A 12099-nucleotide genomic window follows, 5' to 3' on the forward strand; every position below is an offset into this window, starting at 1 on the left:
ATTTTTTTTGCAAGTTATTCTATATTGTTTTAATCTCTAATATGCCACTACTGAGATGCCTGAATTGCAAGTAGGCATTCTGAAAAAGGGTTCTAGAGTCTGATTATTATAAAAAGAAAAGCTATCAGGTTCTTACTAAACTTCACTGACAGATCATGAAAAATATGTTTTAAAAGTAATTTGTAGTCACTGTAAGATGGAATATTCCTACAAAATACATGGATATTTGGAATAAAATTATTCTTTAGAAAGAAAACCATTATTAGTAACCTACACTGATGGATTAATTTGTATGTAATTTGAGACACAGGTTTCCTCTTAGCTATGATCACCTTTTATTATTTACCTTCTGATTGTTATACAAGCAACAATCCTCTTTGAATTTTTAAAGAAAGCCTGGTTTTCACATGTATATAAACTCTTGGGCTGGTTTTTAATTTATATCTGCTACATAATCAAATGACTTCTTAATTTTAATACAGTGCACTTCTTTTGAAACATTGAATAGGTTTCAGTATAGCTTAGGTTTGTGTAATTATTACAAAAGTTGTATACAAGCCCTGCAAATATGCAAAAACTGCAAAATACACTCTGACATCTAATGCTCTGAAAACACTTTATTACACAAATTACATTCAGATTCTGAAAATAGTGATCTAACAGTGTAACCATCTAAAAATAAGACATCCCCAAAACACACCAACTGAGGAAGGAAATAAAAAAAAAAAATTTAAATAGAGACTTTTTTCTTTCCCTTGTTGCAATATAATGTTAGTGATTTTAAAAAAATAGGAGATTTAGCAGCTTTGTCGTTATGTAGCACGAAGTTTCTCTTCACTGCCACAGGCTGAGAATGCTGAACAGGAAAGGCACCAAAGAAAGACACTGGCAATGGAAGTGCTATTGGGAAAATACTGTGTTCAAGCAGAGAATGGAGTTATTTACAAACTACAGAAAAGTCTCAAAAATGCAGATGAGCAAACCTTCCATCCCTAAATGACTAGCGTGACGGAAGAGGATCGTTTCTCTATCCTATGTTCATATAAAGACAATGGCATGGTGAATGAACTTTCAGGAAACTCCTCAACTAGGAACAGAAGCCAACTAATCCCAAAGGAAGTAAATAAAAGGTGTACAGTCCCACACAGACGGGTACAGTTTACAATTAAATATGCAAAACGCTCAACGTGCTCAAGGGAAAGGAACCTGGCATCCTTGGTAAATCTCGTTGACCTAAAACAAAACCCCTTTTCTCAGGAGGAAGGGGCGGGCGCGGGCGGTGGGGCAGAGTACTCTTCTTCGGATTCGCTTGCGTCCTCATCTTTCTCCTGGTCGCTTCCCTCCGTGCTGAGGCGGTCGAACCCCTTCCGGCTGTAGCCCTTCCGGCTGGCGAAGAAGTTGCCCAGGTTTAGGCCTCCGCCTCCCTTTCCTGGAGAAAGCGAACAGGGACAGAGGATTGAGGTAAGGTCTGCACAAATGATTTTCAGTTTCCTTGCAAATTCTTCCGGGGATGGGAAAGGGCAGGTATTAGAGAGGGGGGAAAAATGACATACAGAGACACTGATCCAAAAGAGTCAGAAAGATACGACTCCACAGGTTCATTAAAATAAATAAGGGGGGAAAAACCAACACCATAACTCCCCAGCATTATGTATTTCTGCAGGATTATTTCAGTTTCACTTTTCAGCTCCTGCCTTTTCTAGGCTCTCGGGAATGGACGTCCCCTTGAGCAGCTCTTCATTTAGCTGACTTTATGAAAAGGTTGTCTTGACTACCACACGCACTGAAACACCGACAGGAGTGACAGTAAATCCGCTGAAGACAAATGCAGCGAGATAAAAAGGCAGGGAGGAGAATTCGATGACACAGAATGGCAAGGTGGGAAAACGAAGCTGGGGAACCTGCCGCTGGAGTCACACACTTTGGGCTGGTGCACAGTTTGCATTTGGCATTTGCCAGGGATGCTGTGTTACACAGAAGGAGCCTAATTTCCAGAGAGAAAATACAGAGTATCTCCTTGCTTTTTTAAAGATATGAGCTTGTTGACTGTGAATCAAATGGGAAGGACTCTAAAAGGTCACACGCATACCTCTAAGTCTTCCCAGAACTCTTGCCGAACTGGCCTCAAGTTTACGTTCAGAATCTGCTAGAGAAAGAGGGCATATTTCAAAATAAGTCCCAGTCACCCTCCTCAATCCATGGGCTCAGCTGTCAATACAAAATAAGGAATTAATTCCTAAATGATTAGTAACAAGGCCTGGCTCTTGTCGGTATGTATTCTTAGAATTCTAAGAGGGCAAAAGGCAACGTATCATTGTCATGCATACCAGGGCCAGAGCTGGGTTTGACTCCTACCTGGGTCTCTTATAGACTGTGCAATCTCAAATTACTTCTCTGAGCCTCAGTTTTCTCTTCTGAAGAAAAGATGGGACCAGTGACAATCCCTACCTCTCCATAAGCATGTGACGTGCTTATAAGCAGTGCTTGGTATATACACAGGAAATGCCCAGTAAATATTAGTTATCTTTACTAGGACAAAATTAAAAATTACCCATAATTTGTAAAACCTTGGAAGCTTTGGTTACAACAATTTAGGAGTATTGGTCTGAGGTTTTAGGCTTTCTATTCAGAACAGTACATGTCCTGATTGAGGAAGCTTTGGATCCAAATGTACAGCATCTGCTTTTTATAGAAGACTGAAGGCAAAAACCTTCTGAAACCCTGAGTACCTGCAGCCATACACGGTGACCCGAATTCTCGACCCATGAAAAACTGACTTTCTCTCCTTGGCTGGAGGCTGGACTCCAGATGGACTTCGCTTCTCCGCGTGCTGTGTATCTTACTGTGCTCTCTGCCCTGCTTCCAACACTCCCTCCCCGACTATGGCCAGGGACACAAGGCTCGGGGTTCTCCTACGAAGCCTCTAACGGGAGTGGGGGCGGCATGGTGAAGCACGGGCAAGGGGAGAAGGGGAGGGGGGGAGAGAAACGAGCAAGCAGGGAAGAGGAATCTGATAAGATGGTTAGCAAGCCGACGAACGAAGACTGTAAACTGCACAAGGATATGGGATGGCCCTTAGTTTTGCATCCCGTGTGCCCAGCACAGTGTCTGACGTGAAGCTGACAAGCTATACGGGTGTGCTGAATAAGTGGAAGGCCTTTCACGAGGGTTATTAAAACCCTCACAGACTGGATAAGATCTATCAGGAACAAATGTTGAAACAAGGTGAGAGGCTGGTATACTTTTAGAATTAAATGTATTAGACTGAACCATATAAAGTTGTCATTTTTAAAATAAAACATGATTGAACGTGAATGGACAAAAGGTGAGAGGCTGGTATACTTTTAGGATTAAAATAGAATTAAATGTATTAGATTGAACCATATAAAGCTGTAATCTTTAAAAATAAAACATGATTGAACGTGAATGGCAATTTCGTATGGTTCGACCTGGGTCCCTCAGTCTTCCCAACATACTCCTGTGGACAATATTCTGGCAACAGTACCACGCACATGTGCTAACAGCAAAGAGGCCGATACCAAACCTTCTTGACACCCCAGCTACTCCTCCTTTCAGTGGACTGATCAGCAATATTCCTGCCCCCCAGGCCTCGTGTATTTCTGATACTCCATACATTTATCACTGTATGCACCATCCTCTATTTATACCTTTATGTGTCATTTCTTTCTTAAGTCTTATCTATTCTGTGAGCTCCCTTTATTTATTCCATCCTTCCCCCAGTGACTATTTATCAAATCCTCAGGGCCAGGAACTGTTATTTCTGCTGGAGATATATCAGGAAAAAGCAAACACACAGGATTCTTGCTCTTTTGAAGCTTCCATCTAATTCCATGAAGACAATGACTATGTATACTTATCTTTGCCTCTGCTCAGCCCTTGTTGGGAAGAGTTAGCTGTATTTTTGAAGAGCTTTATTAACTGCAGGTGAAAAGCAAGAAGTCCTAGAAAAACTCCCTTTCACAAATTATTACATTAAATCCTTTGGTTTTGTTTTCTGTGTCCTTTTCTGTGTCAGGGCTTTGCCGTGGGCACTGAATCCCTGCCAGTCGCCTTGGCCTGAAACAGGATCAGATGCTGTTTCTTGATCAAATGCTGCCCACCATTCTGGTTCAGGGATACCTTCCCAGATGCAGCTGTGGCCTCCTGCCTGAGGACCTGGGGACCCCGCCAAGGGACTGTTTCTGAGAGGTGAGAATCACGAGTTGGATTATTTGTTTACTTATGTGGATACCTCAAAAGGAACTCAGCTACTCAGTCTGATACTATGGTAATGGTTTGATAAAACACTGACACCAGTATTGGACTGTCCCCTCCTTCACGCAACTCTTTTAAAACTGTCAAATGGTTTTCTGTGGAAATAGCTGGCTTCCTGAGAGAGGTGAGGTCTAAGACAAGTATCTTTTATGACTTTTTATTACTTTATTACCAATGATTATTCCTTATAATCACTGGTGTTATTAATTGAGCACTTATAGGTGCCAGGTACTGTGATAAATGCTTTACGAACATTATTTCATTTAATCCCTACACAACCTTGTGGGTATTTTATCCCCACTTTACAGATGAAAAAACTCTGGCTTAGAGAGGTTAAGTAACTTGCCCAAGGTCATGGAGCTAGGAGCTAGAGCCAGGACTAGGGAAAAATAGACAACTTCTAAAAAACTGACCCAGGCGTTTTGAGGACTGGGCCTGTTTCTAATAGCAGGGATTGCCTCCTTCCTGACGCTTCAGCTAATTTATACAGACTCTACTCATCTACACAGTTTCATATGGAGACAGCTAATGGCTTTAAGCCAATGCTAAAAAGCAGTAATAGAGGTTGGGCTTTTATCTAACTATCCAAATTCTGAAGCTCCAGGTACATTTTTCCACTTAGATGCTAACTATAGACAATATTTGGAACACAGACAATCACACTGAAAGAGGTACAGAACACTTTAAAAAAAAAAAAAAAAACACTGAAAAAAAGATCACAACCAAACTTTGATAATCAGGCCAAACACTCTGTCGCAGGGAGGTTCCCAATTCAAGGGGCTCGTTCTACTTGCCTCCAAAGGCCCTTGATTTTTTCCAGCGAATAAATAAGGCAATGGCCAGCAGGACCACCACAGGAATAACCAGCAGGGTTGTAATGAGAACAGCAGGCACTCCGGAGCCCGGCTCTCTGACCAGCTTCTGTTTCTCTTGTATCTTCTGCAATTCTGAGGAGGCGGGTTTGTTGTCCATTTTGGTTTCAACAACTGCCTCGGATTCTTCAGGGAAAGAAGAGTTGACAATATTCAACTGACTCAAAGACTCTGTAACCGTCCCACCCACCCTGCCCAATCAGATTAACAGCTGCTCATGAAGAACTTGTTGAGCTTAATGCATGTGGGGTTCAGGCTTCAGTATCTGCAGCTACTGAGCTAGTACCTGTGACTGGCAAATTCCCATGTAATGGTTTTTCACCTTTAAATTGGTTTTATTTGATTCTACCCTTTGTTCCCTCTTTAGGTATAATTCCACAGAAGACGTATCCTCCTTTTGCATTTTTTCAAAGTTAAAATGAACAGGTGACATGGTGTAGGGGACCAGAATTGGTGTGCATACTGGAGTCGGATGAATCTGGGCTCAAATCCCAATACAGCCAGCTTGCGTAACTTTGGGCAAGTTACTTAAATGACGTGGGCCTTAAGACACTTCCTCTGTATAAATGTGATGATGACAACAACTTCCTTCATGAAATTCCTGAGTATAAATGTTTATCACTGGGTGCTTCGTAAGTACTTATTTCCTTGTGATTTTAGTTTATGAACCTCTTTCATGTTCAATGAGTCACTGGTACCTCATGCATGCATGCATAGCTGCATGCGTTAATTCTAGAATTAAGAAATGGAAAAAGGGAGCTGTGTCCTTCCCAAGTTCTGTACTACAGTTTCCAGCAAGTTATAAGGGTACCTGTACGCACTGTATGTCCGTTTGTTGTCGAGGAAAATAACTTACACCACTGTTCCGTGATACCAGCAGATACTGGGTACATATCAGGCCTAAAGCACTACTTGGGAAACTGATAACAACAAAACTAAGTAAGCAACTGCAGGAATCTTAACAACTACTGACGTAAGAATGAGGCTGGACCTTGAGACGTTCTTGCCCCCAAGAAACACACATATGTGTTTGTCCAAAACCCTGTGTGTGAAGCTAGAAGTTACAACCGTGTTTGCCGAAAGGCTCACAAGGTTTCTGAACTTCAGCTTCAGAAACTGAAGTGTGTGCCCGTTTGCCCTATGATACAAATTGCATCAGATGGCCTCATGGTAATTTTGACAAAGTGGCAGGGCGATTAGTGTTTTAACACGGTCAGGAAAATCTTTGGTTAATGTTTAATATGTGTAGACATATTGGAAATGCTTCTCCAAGGAAGCATTTCTCAAATTACTTAAGACATTGTAAACACCGTTTACGATACACGCTGGTAGGTTCCAGCATTTTGCCTCAATATTCAGAGCAAGCTTCCTGCCTGGTCTCAATGGTATCTATGGAGCACATACACTGTTTCAGGCACTGTTCTCATTTAATCATCACACCAAGCCAATGAGTGGGCACTATTGTGATCACCATTTCACAGATGGCTTCACAGTTCTCATTCCCTTTCCTGCACTATCATTAAGGGGAGACCATTATTTCTCTTCTTTTATCCATGGAAGTGGGTCTTCAAACTTGAGTGCGAAAAGAGGAAAGGGATTGGTTCATAGATCTAAATGGTTCAAATGTAATCCAAGTCTCAGTTTCCAAAAGGAATAAGAGTATGATTCTTATTTTTCCTGCCTACTAGCTGTTTTGTCTTTTTCTTCATTATTGTTGAAAAGGTGTACCAATTGTTCTATGTTTAAGCAAAAAATAACAATAAAGTGATGACAGGATTACAAAATACAGGCCAAAGATGTGGAGATTGGAGGACACGAAATTGCTGCCTTGGAAGAAGGGTTTGTGTTGGTTTGAAAGTGACTATAATCAGAGTAATTACATAGCACTTTCTACCTGTCACTTAGCACATTTACCTACGCCTAGGATATTGGCTGTGCCAACTCACATCTAATTTCATTTGTAAGCCTGAGCTAAGACGGAGCTCCACAAAAAAAGGAAAGAAGAACTATGATGTAGGTGACAGGCTAAAAGAATCATTTTACCATTCACAGAAAGTGTGCTGAGAACAAGGCAGTGAACTTGCTAAGATACACCCACTGTACTTTAGAGATCCTTGATATCCACACCTCTTCTGTACTCTCCGTGTTATCTACTAAAAATACTGGAACATTCTAATGTTTGAGACCAGGTGAAATATGTTTAGATTTTAAACAATGCTCTACATTTTAAAGAGTGAAGATAAAAAAATTTTAATTTCCTATGGTAAAAAAAGCAATGCTCTTAGATGGCTTTATAAGGGGGTAAAAAGCCTAAAGAATAGTTATCACTTAAGAGTCTAAGAATTTCACTCAAAGCATAAAGAACAATCTAAATTCTGTCACTTTTACTCTTTATCCTAAATTCTTTCACTAAAACCCCCAGTAATTCAGAGCATCCCTGATGAAGATGGAATGGAGAAGCTCTAAGCTTAGCCAGGATCTGGTGCTGCTGGAAGGTGGGGGGTACCTCACTGACATTCTCCTATCATACAAGATGCCAGACAGATTCAACTGACAACAAAAATGTCTTCAAACAAGCTTTCCCAGCATCTCTGCAGATACCGGGAAATAAAAATAATCTTGAAGACTGATGCATAAGAGGCGTTTTCTTTCTTCTTTAAAGCAATGCATTTAGAAAGGGAGGTGCACTCTTGTGTGAGCTCACATACACAAGCACATGCGTGTCTCTCCCCTTTACAGGAGAGGAGAGGCCCAGATGCCTTTGGAATGGAAGTAACTGGGGCAGGAAGGAGAGATGTTCCAAATACAGCAGCACAACAATTACTACCCCACTCATCACAGACGGAACTGAAGGCTCCGCTCATCACAGACGGAACTGAAGGCTGAAGGTTTAGATGGCATACTGGCAAGTAACGTGTGAGAAGGGATGGAAGGTCCATCAATCAACGAGATTCCAGGCTTATTTTGGAGCCACTGAGGTTCAGTTCTGGACCATCGCAATAGAGCACATACTGCAATTAAGCAAGTCACATAAATGTTTTTGGTTCCCAGTGCATACGTAAGTTATGTTTATACTATACTGTAGTCTATTAAACATACAATAGCATTGTCTTAAAAAATGTACATGCTTTAATTAAAAAATAGTTTCTTGCAACAAATGCTATTATCTGAGCCTTCAGCAAGTCAGTAACGTCAAAGATGGTGATCACAGGTCACCATAACAAATAACAATGAAAAAGTTTGAAATATTTCAGGAATTACCAAAATGTGACAGAGACAGGAAGTGAGCAAATGCTGTTGGAAAATGGGCCGACAGACTTGCTCACTGCAGGGCTGCGTAAACTTTCACTTGTGAAAAGCACGAGTGTAATAAAGCAAAGTGCAACAAAGTAAGGTATTCCTCCGCACTTTTCTGGGTTTGTTTGTTTAATGCACTGTGCTTCCTCCACAATGTGTTGCTCTCCATACGGTCTAAGATGCCTACAGCATTAGACAATTTATTTTTATTTTCCTAAAACAGATTCACCATCATAATCTTTCACTGCACGGTGCGGGAGGGGTGAAGGCTATGCTTTTGGAGGGAGATTGGTGTTATCTTGCTTTATCCTTAGTAACTTCATTTGAAAGTTTCAATCCCTTTCCTAAGTTTCTTATCATCACAAATTCTCTGATCCCTGAAACCCCTGAGAACACAATACTGGTTCAGAAACTCTGCTATTACTGATCAGTTTTGTAACCATTCAGTGGGGATGAGGGTCATGAAAGGTTAGTGGAATTTCAAAATTTACAATTACCATGTATCTACAGAGCTGTTAATCTGGGAAGATGTTTCTCTCTCTCTTTTGTAAGAGCTGGTTGAAACCAAGCTTCTAGATTGTGATAAAAGACAAAAACTCTTGGAGATCCAGCATGATTTATATTCCTTTATGTAGTAAGAAAATAATCTTTAAAAAAAAAAAAAGTTTAATGAGACTCATATGGGTTCAAAGAGGACTAGAACAAGTTCATTTGGGTTTGGGTATTCCTAACTATTAAAACAGAACTGTCATGACAAGAGATTTCAATCGCGTTTACTATTTGAACTGCTGGGAAGTTCCATGACCAAATGGACTCTCTGGTGTGCAGAGGGAGAGAGAACGTGGCCAGTGGGAGAGCACTGGTCACTGTGACTGGCCAACCAGGGTGCGAGAGTGCGGCTGGGCAGTTCACAACAGGCCACCCAGTTCAGTCACAGAGTTTTGGTGGGAACAATTGAAAGGTAAGTTGCAAGTGGTCAAACAGACGCCAAGAGTGAACACTGACATTTTAGGAATGAGTGAACTAAAACGGACTGGAATGAATGAATTTAACTCAGATGACCATTATATCTACTACTATGGGTAAGAATCCCTTAGAAGAAATGGAGTAGCCCTCATAGTCAAGAAAAGACTCTGAAATGCCATACTTGGGAACAATTTCAAAAACAACATAATGACCTCTGTTCACTTCCGAGGCAAACCATTCAATATCACAGTAATCCAAGTCTATGTCCCAACCAGTAATGTTGAAGAAGCTGAAGTTGAACAGTTCTTTGATGACCTTCTAGACCTTCTAGAACTAACATGAAAAAAAGATGTCCTTTTCAGCACAGGGGAATGGAATGCAAAAGTAGGGAGTCAAGAAATACCTGAGTAACAACCAGTTTGGCCTTGGAGTACAAAATGAAGCAAGGCAAAGGCTAACAGTTTTGCCAAGAGAACACACTGGTCATAGCAAACACCCTCTTTCAACAACACAAGAGAAGACTGTACACACGGACATCACCAGATGGTCAACACTGAAATCAGACTGATTTTATTCTTTGCAGGCGAAGATGGAGGCACTCTATCCAGTCAGCAAAAACAAGATCAGGAGCTGACTGTGGCTCAGACCATGAACTCCTTATTGCCAAATTCAGACTTAAATTGAAGAAAGGAAGGAAAACCACTAGACCATTCAGGTATGACATAAATCAAATCCCTTACAATTATACAGTGCAGGTGAGACATAGATTCAAGGGATTAGATCTGATAGAGTGCCTGATGAACTATGGACAGACGTTTGTGATACTGTCCAGGAGGCAGTGGTCAAGACCATCCCCAAGAAAAAGAAATAGAAAAAGGCAAAATGGTTTTCTGAGGAGGCCTTACAAATAGCTGAGAAAAGAAGAGAAGTGAAAGGCAAAAGATAAAAGGAAAGATATATTCATCTGAATGCAGAATTCCAAAGAATAGCAAGGAGAGGTAAGAAAGCCTTCCTAAGTGAGCAATGCAAAGAAATAGAGGAAAACAATAGAATGGGAAAGACTAGAGATCTCTTCAAGAAAATCAGAGATACCAAGGGAACGTTTCATTCAAAGATGGGTACAGTAAAGGACAGAAATGGTATGGACCTAAGAGAAGCAGAAGATATTAAGAAGAGGAGGCAAGGACACACAGAAGAACTATACAAAAAAGATCTTAATGACCCAGATAACCATGATGGTGTGATCACTCACCTAGAGCCAGACATCTTGGAGTGCAAAGTCAAGTAGGCCTCAGGAAGCATCACTACAAACAAAGTTAGTGGAGGTGATGGAATTCAAGCTGAGCTATTTCAAATCCTAAAAGATGATGCTGTGAAAGTGCTGCACTCAATATACCAGCAAATTTGGAAAACTTCAGCAGTGGCCACAGGACTGGAAAAGGTCAGTTTTCATTCTAATCCCAAAGAAAGGCAATGCCAAAGAATGTTCAAACTACCGCACAATTGCACTCATCTTGCATGTTAACGAAGTAATTCTCAAAATTCTCCAACCTAGGCCTCAACAGTACGTGAACCGTGAACTTCCAGATGTTCAAGCTGGATTTAGAAAAGGCAGAGGAACCAGAGATCAATTTGCCAACATCCACTGGATCATAAAAAAACAAGAGAATTCCAGAAAAACATCTACTTCTGCTTCATTGACTACACTAAAGCCTTTGACTATGTAGATCACAACAAGCTGTGGAAAATCCTTCAAGAGATGGGAATACCAGACTACCTTACCTGCCTCCTAAGAAATCTGTATGCAGGTCAAGAAGCAACAGTTGGAACTAGACATGGAACAATGGACTGGCTCCACATTGGGAAAGGAGTATGTCAAGGCTGTATATTGTCACCCTGCTCATTTAACTTATATGCAGAGTAGATTAGGCGAAATGCTGGGCTGGGTGAAGCACGAGCTGGAATCAAGATTGCCGGGAGAAATATTCAGATAGTCAGACGATATTCAGACTCAGATATTCAGATGACACCACCATTATGGCAGAAAGTAAAGAAGAACTAAAGAGCCTCTTGATGAAAGTGAAAGAGGAGAGTGAAAAAGTTGGCTTAAAACTCAACATTCAAAAAATGAAGATCATGCATCTGGTCCCATCACTTCATGGCAAATAGATAGGGAAACAATGCAAACAGTGACACTTTATTTTTGGGCTCCAAAATCACTGCACATGGTGACTGCAGCCATGAAATTAAAAGATGCTTGCTCCTTGGAAGGAAAGCTATGACCAACCTAGACAGCAAATTAAAAAGCAGAGACATCACTTTGCCAACAAAGCTCTGTATAGTCAAAGTATGGTTTTTCCAGTAGTCATGTATGGATGTGAGAGTTGGACCATAAAGAAAGCTGAGCGCCGAAGAATTGATGCTTTTGAACTATGGTATTGGGGAAGACTTTTGAGAGTCCCTTGGACTGCAAGGAGATCCAACCAGTCCATCCTAAAGGACATCAGTCCTGGGTGTTCATTGGAAGGACTGATGCTGAAGCTGAAGCTCCAATACTTTGGCCTTTCGGCACCTCATGTGAAGAACTGACTCATAGAAAAGATCATGGATGCTAGGAAAGATTGAAGACAGGAGGAGAAAGGGACAATAGAGGATGAGATGATTGGATGGTATTACCAAAACAATGGAC

At 41.0% G+C, this 12099-nt stretch overlaps 1 protein-coding gene across 23 annotated transcripts in view; it reads right to left on the reverse strand.

Annotated features, from left to right (window-relative positions):
* Positions 1–597: 597 nt before the first annotated feature.
* The window catches only part of PAM (peptidylglycine alpha-amidating monooxygenase), a 307426-nt gene continuing 295924 nt past the window's right edge, over positions 598–12099 (reverse strand). For 8 of the 23 annotated variants that reach the window (XM_043464552.1, XM_043464563.1, XM_043464562.1 and 5 more), the window contains 3 exons: positions 5070–5273; positions 2090–2146; positions 598–1429 (listed from right to left, as the gene is read on the reverse strand). In XM_043464552.1, the coding sequence (XP_043320487.1) occupies positions 1254–1429; positions 2090–2146; positions 5070–5273 (437 nt within the window). In that variant the 3' untranslated portion in view covers positions 598–1253. The remainder of the gene's footprint in view (positions 1430–2089; positions 2147–5069; positions 5274–12099) is intronic. The other 15 variants (XM_043464564.1, XM_043464550.1, XM_043464548.1 and 12 more) reach the window with 5 other exon arrangements.

This window comes from Cervus canadensis, chromosome 4 (assembly GCF_019320065.1).
Source record: "Cervus canadensis isolate Bull #8, Minnesota chromosome 4, ASM1932006v1, whole genome shotgun sequence".
NCBI classification, from domain to species: Eukaryota; Metazoa; Chordata; class Mammalia; order Artiodactyla; family Cervidae; genus Cervus; species Cervus canadensis.